Below are 18797 nucleotides of genomic sequence, written 5' to 3' on the forward strand. Positions count from 1 at the left end.
GAGCATGCCCTTCAGCGCGGTTGGGCCTATAAAGCTACCGCGTTAAAAAAAGATAGCATTTCTTTTTTAAATTTTAGTGAAGAAAGGTTTATTAGTGGTAGCGGAATCATAACATTACAATCACTGATAGTTCAAGAAACGCAGGGGGTGGTTTATAAATAGGCCGTAAACTTTCCGGTTTTAACCGAAAAACATCGATAAACATTCCTCGGTGTTAAAAAATACGAAACAGGTTTTAACAGCAAAACAAATCGGTAACTACCTTTAGTGTAAAAAATATAAAATCGATTAAAACCGAGACACCGATTTTTTTTTTTTTTTTAATTCGTACCCGCCAAAGCAGTTTTTTTTTTTTTTTTTGTCAAAGTTGTTTGATTTAAACTTTTAATTTTTGGGATGATTTTTTTTTTTTCGATCGATACAAGAGGTGTGAGCGTATTAGCGCAATACACCTATATTTGAAAAACTTGATAAACAGCGAAAAAGTATTGAGCGATTTTACTTATGCATAAAAACACCGGAAAATCTACGGCCTCATTGCTTCCTTAATCGTTATTCGTAGCTCCTATTTGCTAATGCGGCAATTTTATTACACGCGATACTGAGATGCCGGGGACCGTATACACCCCGCTTTTCCTGAGCTATCTCCACGGCGCGGCTCCCAGCAGAAGCATTTCGCATTGAACACGCCGCCGGACTGCAGCATAGACATATCCTGTGTAGCAGCCAACCTTTGTTTCTGATAAATATCAGCTTACCTGAGCTCAGCGCCATACAAAACGTTCCAATCTACATTCGACACTAACTTTTTTTTTTTTTTTTTTTACACTAGATTTGGAATTTTAGAACACAAATCCCCTTTAGGCCCCGGCGGAAACCGCCGCGATCATTTCAATCCCAATAGGCGTCTACTCGATCCGTTGTCGAGCGAAGAGCAATATGATAATAGGAGAAGCGAAAAATACTTCTCACGTATATGTGTGATCGATTACTGGCACTGATGAACGTCGTCCCGTAGTGATTTTTGGGCCGTCCAGCACACGAACTCTTCGCAGATCCGTATTCACGCACAGATAAGCGAAAAACATTGCACTGCGTTGACGTTGTCGTCGCTTTTACGAACAACTTCAGGACACGCGATTGAACTTGCGCTTCGGGGCAACACCTGCAGGTCTAAGCACGTGAAAACACATACAGAGCAATGCTGGACGCTGGTAGCATTTTCAAATTTCAAGGTACCAAACCTTTACTTCGGAGCGAGATTTTGAAACGCGGCCGTGGGAACGCGCAGACGCGGCCAAGGCTCTGCGAGTGAAGTTGGAGAGGCTCCCAGTAAGGTTCTTTTACGAAGGTGTTCCGCGGTGGCTGCCTGATGACCCTGGAGCGTCAGAGAAATTGCCATTGCCGCTGCCCGCCTAAGAAACAGGGGGAGTCTCGTGTTCGGGGCATTTTATTATAACTGGGATGATGTCAACGAACGAAATTTTGAAAGGTCTAAACAGTTTCCACTACGACGAGGGTAACACAGAGAAGGGGACGGACAACGACAACAAAGTCATTGTTTTCCGTCCCCTCCTCTTTGTTGCCTTCCTCATGGCAGATACTGTTACCAACGCGCTCCTTGTTTCCTTGTCTAAACGCTAAAGCGTTTTAATTAAACAATATCAAGTAAAGCAAAAGTAACGTGATTTACGTTTTATCCGTAGCGGTAATGGTTGACGCGATCCTTTTATTCTGAATCGACGTAGGTTTGTAATGCCTTCCTTTTATTTGCAAGTAACGTATTTCGTTACTTTTTTGTCGGTAAAGCCTCCTTCCAGTGCAGTTGTCTTCTTGCCACGCACTTTCTCGGTGGGTCCTTTACGTAAGCTGCACCGCACAGGATTCGAAATATCAACCATCGGGCTTTTTTAAATGAGTTAGACGGTTGGCCCTTGATACCAATCGCCCTTCTCATTGGCTGAACCGATCGAAAGAATACCCATGATTGGTGCAGGTGCTCCGCTTGAGTCACGGTCCAGTCTACGTAGAAACAATGTTTTCGCGTGTGCAGCGTTTTAGATTGTTTCTTAACATCTTCATGTAAAACATAATGTAAACGTACGTAATGTATTACGACGACAGTTGTCTCGTTCAACAGCTTATGTACGCTTCCACTTGGGCGTAACGTTGGGAACAGAACTTGTTGTATACATAATATCCTGTGCGATTAAAAAAATCATAAACAAGAAATAGTGGGAAAGGAAAACAGCTAGGGGGCGACGGCTTGAACTGGCGTTTTTAGTTTTTAGATTTATTTAGTTTTAAGTTCGGCTTATTATACTAAAGCTGACATGCAATATATTGCAAAGCATTCGACGCAAACAAAAAGGAAAGTTGTTTTTGCCGTTAAATTTTAAAAACAACAGATTTGTGGGCACTAGGGAAAACACTTTACGTAGACTTTCCAAAGTGAGATAGGCTTTCATAAATCGGGGTGTCAAAACACAACACCCCCCATGGAACGTCTGGAAAAGAGCCTGAAATCCAACGCTTCCGCCATCAGTCGCTTTGATACTTATTCCGAGATTTTTTTCTTTCTTTCTTTTAGTGTTAACTTTTAGTTTTTGAACTTTTAGTTCTTGAAGGATTACTTCGAGGCCAACAAAGAAAATTGCATTAAAGGCGGGAACCGAACCGACGAACAGGTTGGAGGTTACCACGCCAAGGAACACGTACGTTCAACTGTTTTGCAACAATGTCTAGGTTTATCTCGCTCAGTCAGTTCCTCTCCAAACAACTCTTAATCGATACGTACACTAGACCTACTTTATGTATGGATGTCTGTAACGCCGAGGCTCAATCAAAACGGGGCCGTAAAGTTCGACGCATATATGTAGCAATCCAAAAGTCAAAAGTCAAATTTGGGGGTTTTACGTGCCAAACTTACGACGGGCATCTGGCATGCCCCAGCGGAGGACTGAGGATTAATTTGGACCACCTGGGGATCTTTTGACGTGCAACCGTGTATGTAGCAATCCAAAGTATGCGTCAAAAGTGTATTTCAAAGGTGGGTTTTAGGTTATCAAATAACAAGGCATAGCTTCCTTTTTGTAAAAAAGGTAGGGTCAAAAAACTTGCCAGGTACAACGGCGCACGGCGACGCAGACGACCGAGTCGAGTTACGGGGCGCGTTTGGCGCATGTACTTATAGATGACACAGCCTTCTTGTTCCGGCTTGCTTTTTAAAAACATATCGAGACTGCCCACGACAACGGTCCACCGTGGTCTATTAAAATAAACATAATCTTTTTGTAATGTACCTTTGGTATGACAAATTTCATCTGCGTATCATCTGCTTCCTTTCGCTAGTCGGCTACACCTTCCAACGCTGCTCCCGACGTAGTGCCATCTACAATACGTGCGGCGAACGCGCACCTCCCCCCCCCCCCCCCCCCCCCTTCCCCCGACTGCATCGCCGTCCGTCGTTGACCCTAGAACATTTTTTTTGGCTAGATAATTTTTTTTTTTTTGCAGAAAAGGAGGTACGTTTTGTAATGTTACAAGGTAAACCCCACCTGTGGAAAACACCTTTCACGAAAATTTTAGATTCTACGCGCAGGCGCCGATTTTTACGACCCAGTTTAAAGTTACCCTCGACATTTCAGCCACCGTATATATATCCGCGTGCGTGTGTACCCTTTTGCATTTTTTTAACCTATTACTATTAGCCAGAATCATTATATAACCTCAGAGGAAGTAAACCTTTCGAGCGACATCACATATTAGATTGCGAATATGTAGATAAGTCATGTTAATTCTTGCGCTCATCCCACATGCCTTCAAAATATGGCCTCTTTGTGCCACTCAAACTTTCCCACCTCCTTGCATACTTACTGCTCAAATAACACTAAGTACGCGTTGCACGTTACCTAGTCTAAAAAAAAAAAGCTAAAATATTACTTTATCCCAAAAGTCACGCGTGACCATTTGCGTGACTCTTCGCGCTCAAGTGACTTGCAGGCCACGTTAAATAAGAAAGAAAAAGCATATATGGTACAAAACTCAAAACAAGTCTTTCTGGTTCTCTGAGAGACTTGCGAGTGGAGCAAGAACTCTCAGGGGAGCTCGACGTGTTGAAAGCAATCGTGGCAAAAACCTGTTTTTTTTTTATTTCAACTTAACCGCAGGACAACTTGGAAAAAAGAAAAGGCTAGTGTTTTACTGATTCCTAGGAAGGAAAAAAAAACTATCAAACTACAGTAACATTTTTTACTCGGTCAAAATGTAACCGAATGCATTATTCGTTCATGTTCGCAAAAAGCTATCTGAATAAGTCAACAGCAAAAAGTAACGCGCCCCTCGTAACACGTTGCTCTAAATGCTTATGTTCTAATATTAATCGCCCAAAGTTGCAAATCTATTAGTTATTACAATCGGTGAGCGATATGTTTCGTAGTATAAAACTGAATCTATGAAATGTGTAAGTACCATTTTTTCAGCCACTGCTCTTTTTGAGCCTACGAACGTATTACGGAGGAGTGCATTAGACAGCGGTAGATCACAACTATCTGACTCTAGACGGCGTCTAACTCTAGACGTCTTGTCCATTATTTTATTTATCTGTGCCTCGGGGTTTAAATTAATAACAACACGCGATTGGGGAAAGGGGTCTTTCGTGTGTGATATCTAAAAAGAAAAGTTTACATAAGTGGGCCATTGGACAGAGCTCAAGGAACACAGAATGTTGTCCGCACAAACCACACATACTATTTTGTGTTGTTGTCTTTGTTTGGCAGATTTAGCGGGAGAAACTGACGAATTCAGCGGGGAAACAATTTGTATACAGATCGCTTGTTCATTTTGTTGCTAAATTTAGAGGGAGGATTTAAATTGGCGTTTAGATTACGTGACGCCAGGTCAAATGACGTCAATTTCGCCGTCAAATTTAGCTGGAAAGCTGAAGGTCATGTGACGTGAATTTTCCTACTAAATTTCGCGGAAAACTGGCGGTGTAGAGGTCACGTGACATCAATATTCCCGCCAAATTTAGCGGGAAAACTGAATTGGTTAATAGATCTCGTGACGTTAGGTCAGGTGACATACATTTTTATTCTGCGTGGGTAACGCTTGTTCATGACGCTCGTTCACGACGGTTTTCTCGTAGGAAAAGAACCTTGAAACACATTTTGCGTTTAAGAACAGAAACTGAATCTTTTTTAAAGTCTCACCTGGCGCAAGAATGCTGTCTCCGTTAGTGTAACCTATGAGGTCACGCATTTTCTTCATCACGACGTTTTCCATAAGGATAAATACCGGGGCGATTTCGTAGGTGAACCTGAAAGAAAGAGGACACATTTACCATGTTTACGGGCACTGTGCACTCAATCAATTAAAGGTGTATAGGGATACACCCCTTCTCCCATGTGTAACACCCCAAAACAACAGTTCGATGTTCAGTCCACAGACGTCGAACCGACGATACCGACCATCAAGACTTTCAAGAACGGCTTGATAGTCGACCGATACAACTTGTTAAAATAGCTAATGAAAGTATTAAAGACTGCGGTAAGACAATCAAGTTTCTTGTTTTGTTTTTGGCCATGCTGCAATTTTTTTTTCTAGTCTTTGGTACACCCATTAGCTATTTAGTACGTTATATCCTACAGCTGTCAAGCCACTTGTAAAAGTTGGCATCGCCAGCTCGACGTCAGTGGACTGAACGTCCAGATTTAGTTTTGGGGTGTTACACATGGGACAAGGGGTGTACCTTGCTACACCCCCTATTTCTAAGAGTGTGTCACATTCAGTCATGCAGCTCTCGAGTCATGCTTGGAACGGGTGTCTGATTGATGCGTTTAACGTCGTATACCTCCCGGGCGTTGTAGCTTTCTTCAAAAGAGCAACAATGCTCTTCTCAAGAACCTCTATACTCCTTGTCACGACCCTGGAGGTTGTTGTACAAGTGGGCAGCGCAAAGCAAGAGAGCGGACCTAAGGGTCGCTGTCGCCACGGCGTCCTAACCCCTGGCTGCCATCGTTTTCGGCGATTAATCGGTTGCCAAACAAGCTACGGAAGAACAGCAGCCTGCCGTCTTCATGTTCGCTTCTTTGTCACCGCCAGGATCGGGGCGATCGGCAGCGTTATGCTGTTGAAACTTCACAAGGAAGAAAGATCGACATGTAAACACATTAGTCTGCTACCCGTCCCAGGCGCTGTTGCTTTGGTACTGCTGGTATAAGCTTTCTTGTTTCAGTGTACAAACGTGTCCTCTCGTTCAAGTCGATGCATGTATGTTTGGGGAGGCATACACGGATGACTTACATATTCGTGTTGGCTGCCGCGCTCAGCCATTCGCCGGCCAGAGACACGATGTCAAGTCCGCTCGAGAGTTGGTTGAAGAAGTGAGGGTGGCCTGTAACAAGCAAAGAGAAAATAAGTTTGTAATGACAGAAAGGTACCAAAGAGAACAATGTAAGTATTGGCTACTTTGAGATTTCTCGTAAAGGGACTACGAAACATGAGTTATAGTGCAAACTGCACATTGGTTCATAATTATAATAATTATTATTATTTTAATTTTTATTCAGCAAATAAGGCAATACAAGAGAGCAGGCCTGCCTAAGCCAATGCAATGCTTCTGTGGCGTGACCTGGCAGTGGAAGCACATTCTTCACATTAGTAACATTACAGCATCAAGTCAACAAATTGCAGTTAAATTTTGAAATGTTTGTTCCGATCAATATACAATCTGTTCAAGCTTTGCTTCGGGTGAAACAAAGACTTTGATAGAAGAGTGTAATATGGCAAGGCGTTAAAAATCCTTGGAACATAAAACGTCCTCACATTTTCCCCATAGCGAGTGTATAGAGTATTCGTAAAATTTCATGACGCATTTTGCACCTCGATTACGACAGGCAATTATCTCTGTTTTGAAATCACTATGCCGAAAGTGACGCTAAAAAGAACAGTGCGTCTACTTTCCCCGCTCAACACTCGCACAGCCAATCACCGCAACTTACGCAGGTAGCTCAGCGAATGACGATTCCGAAACATATGTTTAGACCAAGAAAAGAACGCAGTCTGTGTTGTGACATTAAGCAATGGACGCGTGACGTTTTTCACTGCATAATATCACAACTCAGATTGCGTTCTTTGTTCTAAACATATGTTTCGGCATCGTCATTCGCTGAGCTGCCTCCGTAAGTTGCGGTGATTGGCTGTGCGAGTGTTGTGCGTAAAAGTAAACGCACGGTCTTGTTTGAGAGTGCGGTGTGTAAAAAAAAAGGATAAAAACAAGGCATCTGAAGTTCAGTAAACAAGTTTTCTTTAGAACACTGCGGTATGTTGTAAGAAAAACTCTAGCATTCCCTTGACAATATTGTCGATTTTGCATGCTTTAAATGGAGCAATTGAAACTAAGTGTAACGCCATATCTTAGCGCACTGTAAGCCAAAGAATGCTTCCTCATTTTCCTGGTGGGAAATGGAACAAACACTTCGAGTTTAAAGAGCTGGCACGACACACTTCTCGAACGCTTTAAAATAAAAGACAAGTGTAAATTCCGGGATAAATCAAAATAAAAAAAAAATAAAAATAGATCTAAAGGTACTTAAACGAAGGAACAAACTGAACAGGAATGCAGCTACATGAGTCGCATTTAGAGTTGTTCAGGAATAACTGCGGAAACACTTCGAATCCTTTTTAGGGAATACGAAAACAAACGAGCATTGTCTTAGAAGGACTCTGGAACCCTGCGGGACTCTGGAGTTCAAAGAGATTTTTGTACTACGAACAGACCTGTCTGGCTGTCTCAGAAAAATATTCTTACATAAAAAATATTTTCAAAATAGAATTCGCACAAATTACGGGTCACAACACTTAAGTTTTTAGATATCTGAACCTTTTAATTGGTTTCTGAAAATATTAGAAATTATTAAGAGCTGTTTTTCTTTGCATGAATTAGAAACAAATTAGGGCCGCGTATTTTAGACACTGAAATATAATTTTTAATTTTCAAACGTATGTTCTGTCTCTAATTTTGATAAAATATAGTTTGAGCGATTAATTCATCCCTCTTTGTGCTCAATTTATGTTCAATTTGTACAGTTGTGTATTCTTCCGATTGTACACAGGGAAGTACTGTATTCAGTGTAAACCTTTCTTTAGATAACGATGTTTCAAGATGTAAAAACAATTGTTTTGGACTCGTTTGACACTCCAGGGTTTAGTTTTAGAAATGCCGTTCGAAACAACTAGAGCGTACCCTAGCTGAGACCTAACTAACGAACGGAAGAAAGTAAAAAAATACGGACAAGTTTTTAAGCTCCTTTGTTACGCGAGGTACCGCACCTAACAACCGCTGAGGTCGTTTATAATACATTTATATATACTGCAGACGTCAGACGAATGAAATGAAGTAGATTATGTTTATGCATGTTTTCGATGCGAATTACGTTGTCTGGTTAACATGGACGCCTCTGTTCCCGCAAGAAACCGTCCATAATGTGAGTTGTACATAATAACGAGACAAAAATACGCGATGATAAGGCAATTAACGCAAAGGCGCGAGCGAGCTGGACCAGAATGAGGAAAATATTCCCTGGATGTATCTTCCCAGTTTGTCCCCCCAAAATGGTGTCTATATAGAGGGGTGTTCATATTAATGGGGTTCATATTAACGTGACATGGCTGTAACTAGAAAATAAGGGTTCTGAGTGAAATTCATACGGAACATTTCCAAAATAATGCAACGTTTTCTTTTGAAGAAGTAGAATGGTATTTACGTTTGTTTTCGTAGTCGTTGTCGGGACCAGATGGTAATAGTTTAGGTGGGAATTAAACGGGACATAACACCGTTTAAGTTTAGTATTATAATGTAAGAAACGCGGCACATAGAAACCACACCACCTACTTGAGGGAGTTTTCATTACATATTCAATATGAAAGTTTCATGACATGTGCTCGGAAAAAAGCAAAATATACAAGAATATATTTTTAGCGTTTTACGTTGCTGTATTAACTCTATTGGTGCTACAGAGAACTCCCGCCCGCACTTGGAAACACGCGCGTACACGATCAATATTAATTAATGGCAGCGACGCGCGGCCGGATGTGCTCCTTTGATTGTTCAACCTTAATCATGGAGACTGGTCAAGGTTGCCTCAAAAACATTGTTCGTCTCTCACAACTGGTAGGTACGTGCGAATCATGATTGGTATAGAATTGCGCCGCGGAGTTTATATACTTGATAGTGGAAGGAAACGTCAATACACACAGACGCTATGGCGCTGTGCTATTCGATTCGAAAAAAAAAATATTCGCATTCTTGGTAGACATTGACGCGCTCATGTTCGCCGTCACAACAATCAGATAGAGCATGTGCGACATGCAAAGATGAATCTCTTTTTTGCACGCGAATATAAAATGTTGATAAACACAGAAGCACCTTCACACGGCTATCCCACTTTTTCTTTGCCTTTTCTAGTTTACACCGTCTGCACTCCACTAAAAAGTGCAGCGAGAAAGGGCTCCATCGAGCGCGAGAGCATGGACAGTTCTAACTTCTGAAATATCGCGCTCAGGAAAAAAAGACAAAGAAAAAAAAAAAACTGGAAGGGTGACAAGCGGTACACGCAGTTGCATGCAGTTCGCGGGAGGAGGCGTTGTAGGCCCCACTTTGACGGGTCCGTCAGTCAGGCACGGGGGGGGGGGGGGGGGGGGGGGGGGGGGGGGCTGCGGGCGGCACGGCATTGGCCGGGAAGGGAATCCCCACTCAGCGAAGAAGGGCCGAACAGGAAAACGCTCTCTGGGTCCGAGTCCCGATGTTAGCGGGACGGAGGCAGGCAGTTGCGCGACGTGCACACTTTAAAACAGTCGCGGTAAGAGGCGTGGGAAAGGCACGGCCGGCACGCCGCACCTTCGCTTTTAGTGTTGGACTACTTTATTTCACCGTCAAGTCGACACCTTACCACCTTTCTCCTGAACGCGCTGTGCTCGTGTGTGTGCGTATGCATCTGTGTGAGTGCGTGCGTGTGAGCGGATGTGTATCTTTTTGTGTATGCGAGCGAGACAAGCGCTGCTTGACACTAGCGTTTGCAGTCAGCACCGCTCTAGGGTGAATAGCTTCCTGACAAATTAAATTTCCCAATTAGGCGAAACAGCGTGCACTACGTACAGTGGCGACCGTCTCAGGAAAGCACGCAATCTTCGCAGGCATACTAACCAGTGTTGGTGGCAGCGTGTCGCCGGTATTGCCATACCGTTTTGGCAACGTGTAACGTATTCGTTACATTTTCAAAACGGTAACTTGTAACGTAGTTACGCTGCTTATTTCGAGTAACGGGTAACGTAGTTACGTTATCGTTATTTATTTTTCTCAGTACTCAGAACAATTACGTTTCATTTTTTTCCTGTGTTTCTAGGCCCCAAGCCATGTGAATTTTTGAGCTTTTTTTTGGCGTTTTTCTTTGAGTTTTTTTCTTTTGAGCATTTAAGTGAAATATTAAGAAAGATCAGGTAATTATGTTCAGTTGCTGCATGGACATAAATATTGTTGCAATATGGCGCTTATGCATATTTGTAACGTCAAAACAGTAAAACGTCTCGATTAAAAAAAAGTAAAGTGCCATATATTTTGTCGGTAACGGTAACGCGTTCCTTTTATTTGCAAGTAACGAGTAAATTATTACGTTACTTTTTTTTTTGGTAACGCCTAGAACACTGGACTTAACACAACAGGAGCCACTGATTGCATTGGGTGGAGGTCAGTCCTTGAGGTGAAGTTGCGCTTCATTTTAGGTGGAAGTCAATTTATTCTTGCCTACAATTTCTCTCACCTTTGGTAAATAATTTTTCTGTGTTTATGTTTAGAGAGCCGGAAGTTAGCCCACCCCAATGGGCGTCTGGTGCCTCAGCTGTAGAAGAAAAATTTAGCTATGGCAGTACCCCTGCCAGCCTGGTGTTTTTAACTCTACAATGCATGGTGGGTCTGATATGATAAACTACCGTAAAAGCACCTTTCTAGAAATAGGAGCAGAAAGGTAACGCAAATGAATGCTGTGTCACATTCGATGCGTGTTTTGTGCCACCTGTCTCAAGAATACTACTCCAGATGGAGCCATTTGGCTTCCCAGCGCTCAGATGCACGGCTTTGCTGATTTCGGCGACCTTTTCGGGTAAAGCCCAACTCCCAGGCAAGGCTCATAACGTCCAGGCTGTGCATTCCTAATTTGTTTGAAGACTGCGAGAAATCTGCTGTTGCGCTCTGATCGAACAAAGGAGAAAAAATGCGTTCGCCGCATCTACAACTCATGAGGCACACGAATGCCTCCTGTATCAAATATAATACATGAAGCATTTTTTCGTCTTTGAGCTGAACAATTAAATAAACCTTTTTTTAATCATTTTTCGAATCATGTTTCATAGCAGCAAGCACTTCAAAATAATTTTATGTAAAAGTTTAAAAAAACATTATACATTGTAGGATTAAAGGACATGTGCAAAGGGGAAAAATGTATACAGCCTGGATAAAAAAAGGATGTCATAAATCAAATTTATAACATAAAAAAAACAATTTTTACAGTTATATTTACGGCGCGTACTAAATTTGTAGTTGACGCTCGCGGGGGCACGCGGAAAAGCGTCAATTAGAAGTCACTTGCCCGGCCACTAGTCACGTGGTGCTTGTGGTATTTCGGTCGCTTCGTACGGGCTCCAAAAGTTACTTGTTAATCTTCGTTTGTTGGATGCCCTTCTTTCTTTAATAAAATAAATAGTTTGATGTTTGAGAAACAACAAGTGCAAGAAAATCCTCAATTCTGTTTTTACTCATACGATAACAAACAAAAGCTTCGGCAATTTCTGCTCGAAGGGGCGCGGTGTCATAAATGTTTTAATTTCTAACATGTCAGTTTCCCCAAAGCGACGTCGCAGCTCAACGAAGGGCTGCAGTCTTCGTGACTATCGAGCAGCGGCGTCACTTTGGGGAAACTGACATGTTAGAAATTAAAACATTTACGACACCGCGCCCCTTCGAGCAGAAATTGCCGAAGCTTTTGTTTGATATCGTATGAGTAAAAACAGAATTGAGGATTTTCTTGCACTTGTTGTTTCTCAAACATCAAAACGTTTTGTGATAAAAAGAAGTGCAACAAAACAACGAAGATTAATAAGTCCCTTTTAGAGCCTATAAGAAGCTCTCGAAAGAGCTCAAACACCACGTGACTAGCGGCCAGTCACGTGACGGCTAGTTGGCACTTTTCCGCGGGCTCCCCTGCAGGGGAGCCCGCGGAAAAGTGCCAACTAGCCGTCGAATTTGTAGTTGGAGCCCATGGGCTTCAAATACAAATTCGTTTGGCGCCGTAAATATAGCTCTAAAAAATGTTTGTTCGTCGTAAATCTATTTTATAATATCCTTTTTTTCATCCAGGCTGTTTAAAGAAATTGGTTCCTTTGGATATGCCCTGTAACAAGCTTCACGCAGGGTCGTGCTAACGCATTCCCGAGGAATACACCAATAAATCATTCTGGTCCCCGTTCATTCGGCGCTTTCCTTCCAAGATATGTATATCTTACTTTGAGCGGAATCATGAATCAGTACACCGGACCGCACCATAAAACCCAAGCAACGGAATACTTTATAACTATTTTTTGTAAATTATTCATTTACAAAGAGGATGTTTGATATTAATTAGAACAGATTTAATTTTAAAAAGACGAGAAAGGTACACAGCGCGGTCTGTTCAGGTGAGTTATACGGCAAGGAGAACAAAATAGGGAGTCTTCGTAGACCGCGTTTCCGTAGACCGCGTTTCCCCCTCCGCTAAGCCCTCCACAACGAAGAAGCCGCTACTGCGCCTGCGCGCCGATGGCCTTGACTGTATAGAGTTCAGGGTATCATAGTGGGTAGCGGAGAGCGTTGCGGGAAAGCAAAAACGATCTACAAAAGCTCCCTAATATATAAGGGGATAATCCTTACGATAAGTCAAGTATATTCGCTATCTTAAATCTATATATTCCTTTTGTGTTTGTCCGTCCCTTCTTGTTTTCTTCCTCAAGTTTAAATATATATTCCTATTTGATATATTACGCGCGAATGAAAAGATTATCATTCACGGTTTCGGAATGCCAGCATTGCGTCCGTTGCACGAGTGGAGACCTTAACGCATCCTTGCGCGCTTGCCACGTGCTTCAAATCCTTCTGTAATTCACCGATTCAGGGGCTTTTGAGGACACTCGGGCACGTTTCTAATAGAACCCATAGGTTTATTTTCAATAATTATGAACTTAATATCCAGATTTTTATTGATTATCGGACTTATGGTGAGGATCAGCCGCCTATGATCTGTCCGCATGGCCGTTTAACTGACCTGCACAAACAACTCAAGTCTTCGTTTTCGGCATTTTTTTTTTCTCCATAATTCTGTTTGATTTAAATTAAGCGCCCTGTATAGAAATCGTAGAAGATTCTGGCTTCGGAACGAATGTAAAAAAAGCCCCTTCTGATATTTGGCGTGAAATATGGCGTTTGGCGTTGCTGTGTAAAATTGAATAAACAGAGATTATGTTAAATATGGCGGTTTTGTATAGTATAGTTTTTTTTAAACTTACTTTTGTTGTTATTTACCTGCTGAGCAATGAATCTCGACAGTTCACGTTAGACAGAGCCTTAAAACGAGAGAACGCGTCTTTATGAATAGAAATATGTATATATATATATTTTTTTATGTGCAAACATTGTTAAGGTGTATCAAATTTAACTGACGAGTAAATAAAGAGTTGTGGCAAACCACTGTGTCGGAAAACAAGAAAAAAAAAGTAATATTTGTGGTATCTGGGAAGCCTTTGATGGCCTCTGGGGTTATATCGCTTGAATGTTCATTAAAACGGGTTCGGTTTTTGCTGGTGAGACAACTGGCTCTCATCATTCCGTTAAGAGATGTAACCTAATGATTATCTACAAATAGGGAGGCCTAAGCTTCCAAGGCTAGCTCTTAGATCATTTCTACGAAGGCTCGGTTAGTCGTTCGAGGCGTAGGCGTCTGTACAACTGGTTCGCTGTACAACTGGTTGTCAGCTGCAGCCTTCGTTCATCTGTGCCAAAGTATGTATATTAATATCGAGTGAAAACGCCTAAAAATCGGCGAATACTCGCGATGTCCACTTTTCGGTCCGATTTAGAAACGTGCCCTGGTTGGAGAGGTTTCCCGTTATGAAACATGTCCGATGTGCCTCGTCGGTGCTCAGTGATAAAATATTGTCACGGGTGCTGACCAATAAACAATAAATAAACAGGAAGAAATACACGTTTAATGTGGCGAACTTGTGCCAAAAATAAAAGGGTATAAAAGATAATAACAGAGCGTCGCGGGCGTCGGAGTCGGCGTAGCAGCAGAGTCGAACGCTGGGGCGAAACTGACTCCGCTCGCCTTGCGGAATCCCTTATGTACTCGTGGGTTTCTGGATCGTTCGGCGTAGAAGGTTCGGCGCGTAGAACGTTCGGCGCGTAGAACGTTCTAACCTCGAATCAGCAAGACGGTTCTCGAATTCACCAGAACAGCACATTACAGTGTCAACAAAATTGTGTAGCCGCGGCCAGGAATCGAACCCTGGCCTTCTGTGCGGAAGGCAAGCGCGATAACCGTTGGGCCACGCGCGCGCCGCCTACTTGGCCAGCTTCGTGCGCGGCATAACTCCCCCCTTTAAAAAGTGCATCGTCCCGATGCAACTCAAAAACAAAACAAAGCAAATAAAAAGAACGGTAAACTAATAAGCCATTTGGAACACATAAGGTCCACAGTCCTGTCGAGCGTAGTATGGCTTCAGTCGCACGACGTGGATGACTTCCGGTCGTGGTGGGCGGCGTGATGGTATTCTTTTTCCGTCGGGCATCACCTCGTAGTTCAGATCTCCAAGTCGACGAAGTACCTTTTATGGTCCAAAATACCGTTTCAGCAGTTTCTCACTGAGGCCGCGGCGACGGATGGGTGTCCAAACCCACACCCTGTCTCCGGGCTGGAAGTGAACGTCCCTTCGACGAAGGTTGTAGCGGCCGGCGTCGACGAGTTGCTAGTCTTGAATCAGGACTCGGGCGAGCTGGCGGACTTCTTCGGCCCGTTGAGCAACCACCTGGGCGTCGTCGTTCTCATTGTCAGCTGGCTCATGGGGCAGCATCACGTCCAGCATGGTCGTTACCTTCCGACCATGTAGCAGCTGGAAAGGTGTGAATCCAGTGGTCTCTTGAACCACTGTATTGTAGGCGAACGTGACGTAGGGCAACACCTCGTCCCACGTCTTGTGCTCTACGTCGACGTACATAGAGATCACGTCGGCGATTGTCTTGATGAGTCGCCCCGTCAGCTCGTTGGTCTGCGGGTGGTATGCAGTGGTACGACGATGGCTGGTGTGACTGAGCCGGAGAATTTCTTGGGTCAGCTGTGCCATGAACGATGATCCACGATCTGTAATCAGAACCTCGGGAGCGCCGTGCCGGAGGACAATGGACTCGAGGAAAAACTTGGCGACTTTAACCGCAGTCCCCGAAGGAAGGGCTTTCGTTTCTGCGTACCGCGTGAGATAATCTGTGGCGACGATTATCCAACGGTTTCCCAGGGTCGGCGGCAGAAAAGGACCAAGTAGATCCAATCCGATCTGCTGGAACGGTGCATTTGGCGGAGGAATTGGCTGCAGGAGACCTGCCGGCTTCGTCGGCGGTTTCTTGCGTCGCTGACACTCGTGGCATAATCGGGTGTAGAGGTGGACGGTTTTGGGGAGCTTGGGCCAGTAATACTTTTCACGAGTACGGGCCAATGTCCGGCTGTATCCAAGGTGTCCGGACGTCGGGTCGTCGTGACATGCTCGAAAGATCTCCTCTCGAAGGTCGGTCTGGATTATTAGCAGCCACGGCGAGTTGTTGTCCCCGAAGTTCTCTTTGTAGAGTACACCTTCTCGAATGGCGAAGGTTGGCAGTGCTCGTGAGAAAACACGGGGCACGGTAATCACGCGCCCTTCCAGGTGCTCGATTAAGGCGCGCAGCTCCGGATCGTCTCGTTGACGTCGTGCCCTGTCATCGGTGTTCACTGCTTCTAGGAAGCACTCGTCGTCATCGTCGTCGCTTCTGCCGGAAGGTGTTTTGACAGGGGCTCTGGACAGGCAGTCACCGTCGCTGTGCTTGCGTCCTGACTTGTAAACCGCAGTCATGTTGAACTCTTGTAGCCGGAGACTCCATCGAGCGAGGCGTCCTGACGGGTCCTTGAGGTTCGCAAGCCAGCAGAGCGAGTGGTGGTCCGTGATTACGCGGAACGGGCTTCCGTACAAGTACGGACGAAACTTCGTGATTGCCCAGACGACCGCAAGGCATTCTTTCTCAGTTGTGGAGTAATTTTACTCTGCCTTGGACAGTGTCCGACTTGCGTAGGCGATAACTCGTTCGGTGCCTTCTCGTACTTGAACTAGTACCGCGCCAAGTCCTGCGTTACTTGCGTCAGTGTGAATCTCGGTGTCCGCATCCTGATCGAAATGTCCAAGAATTGGAGGCGACTGGAGTCGTCGCTTCAGCTCGTCGAATGCCTGCTGCTGCTCCTCGGCCCATTCAAACCCTTCGGCGTCCTTCGTGAGGTTTGTGAGTGGTGCGGAAATCCTTGCGAAATCCCGAACAAAGCGACGATAGTGGGCACAAAGTCCAAGGAATCTTCGCACGGCCTTCTTGTCTGTCGGCACTGGAAAGGACGCGACGGCGTGAGTCTTCCCTGGGTCGGGGCGAACGCCTTCGTTACTAACCACGTGACCTAGAAACTTCAGTTCGTCATAAGCGAACCGACACTTTGACGGCTTGAGGGTGAGTCCGGCGGTCCGTATGGCTTGAAGAACAGCTCGGAGTCGTCGCAAGTGCTCGTCGAAGTCGCTGGAAAACACTACGACGTCATCGAGGTAGACGAGACAGCTCTGCCAATTCAGTCCTGCCTGTACGGTGTCCATGACACGCTGGAAAGTTGCTGGCTCCGCGTCCCCCAGGTAACCGTTCTTGGCCCCCTTCTATTTTTAATATACATTAATGATCTTTACCTTAACATCTCCTCTTCAATACGTCTGTTCACCGACGACTGTGTAATTTATAGACCTATTAATTCAAACCACGATAATCAAATTTTGCAGAATGACCTCGCACTTATAACTCAGTGGTGTAACAAAGGACAAATGACTTTAAACTTTAATAAATGTAAATCTCTATCATTCACCCGTAATTCACATGTTTCATCCTTTTCTCATCACCTTTCCACTATCCCAGTAGCTACCTGTTCCTCATATAAATACCTAGGCGTTCACCTGACCTCTGATCTGTCATGGACTACTCACATAAATGCTGTCACTGCCGATGCTAACCGCACTCTCGGATTTCTTCGCCGTAACCTCAGACTAGCTACACCTTCAGTAAAACTACTAGCTTATACGACCTTGGTCAGATCTAAACTTGAATTTGCTTCATCCATATGGTCACCATGGCAATCATATCTAACTAACAACCTTGAATCCGTTCAAAACAGAGGTCTTCACTTTATTTACTCTGACTACTCCCCATCCACTAGCATATCAGGATTACGCAAATCAGCTAACCTTGACTTACTTTCTTTACGTCGAAGGGTGTCACGTCTCACTCTTCTTCACAAAATCTTTTACCAAAACAACCATCTAAAAGATTCTCTACTATCACCTCCCTACCGTATTTTCCCTCGTTTTGACCACTCATGTAAACTGCGCTCAATTACTTCGTCATCTGTTTCTTATAAAATGTCGACTTTACCATCTGCTATTGACGATTGGAACTCATTACCTGACCTCATTGTAAACATGACCGACACTAACAAGTTTGCTGCAGCCGTTAACCTCTTTCTTTCTGAAATACAAGTATAGGTTACAGCGTGTTTTTTATTAAATATTTTTGTTGATGTTTTTATTGTGTTCACTCCCTTGTATAATGCCCCCTGGGGCCCTCAAGGAAAATAAATGATGATGGTGATGATGATAGTCCGAAGGGCATCACCTTGAACTCGTACAGCCCATCCGGCGTGACGAAAGCTGTCTTCTCTCGGTCCCGTTCGTCGACTTCGATCTGCCAGTAGCCGCTCTTCAGGTCCATCGATGAGAAGTATCGAGAGTGGCGCAGCCGGTCTAACGTGTCGTCGATGCGGGGGAGTCGTTAAACGTCTTTCTTCGTCACCGCGTTCAGCTGCCGGTAGTCCACGCAGAACCTAAGCGTTCCGTCCTTCTCATTAACCAGTACGACTGGAGAAGCCCAAGGACTTCTTGAGGGCTGGATTATGTCGTCGTTCAGCATCTCTTGGACTTGCTCCTGGATCACCTTCCTTTCTTTGACGGAGACTTTGTACGGCGATCGATGCACAGGGCGCGCGTCGTCCTCGGTAACGATTCGGTGCTTCGCAACGGCAGTTCGGCGCACCCTCGACGACGTCGCAAAGCAGTCGCGATATTCGGTGAGGAGGTTAATCAGCTGCCGTCGTTTTGGGCCCGGAAGCTTAGGGTCAATGTCGAGCTGCGCTGACGACGTACTGCCTTGCTGAGGTGGCGATGATTCTTCAGCAATCGCGGCGATTTCGGCGGAGTTCCGAAGTTTCTCGGCGTGGCCCACAGCGGCACCTTTTTTGAGGTGTTGCGTTTCATTCCGGAAGTTCGTCACGAGGACCACAGTTCGCCCATCCTGAAGTTGAGCTACTCCTCTTGCGACGCCTATTCCTCTTCCCAGGAGCAATTGAAGGTCGCCTTCCAGGGAAACTTCACCGCAGGTAGCTGAATTGGCCACG

General features: G+C 44.4%; 1 protein-coding gene across 1 annotated transcript in view; it reads right to left on the reverse strand.

Moving 5' to 3' along the window:
• LOC8041710 (glutamate decarboxylase) overlaps positions 1–18797 on the reverse strand; it is a 79448-nt gene that overhangs the window by 41082 nt on the left and 19569 nt on the right. The window contains exons 3-4 of the mRNA XM_042293717.1: positions 6304–6394; positions 5211–5317 (exon numbers count right to left, since the gene is read on the reverse strand). Coding sequence (XP_042149651.1) covers positions 5211–5317; positions 6304–6394 — 198 coding nt within the window. The remainder of the gene's footprint in view (positions 1–5210; positions 5318–6303; positions 6395–18797) is intronic.

The sequence above is a fragment of the Ixodes scapularis genome, unplaced genomic scaffold, assembly GCF_016920785.2.
Source record: "Ixodes scapularis isolate PalLabHiFi unplaced genomic scaffold, ASM1692078v2 PGA_scaffold4__175_contigs__length_147842914, whole genome shotgun sequence".
Classification (NCBI taxonomy): domain Eukaryota; kingdom Metazoa; phylum Arthropoda; class Arachnida; order Ixodida; family Ixodidae; genus Ixodes; species Ixodes scapularis.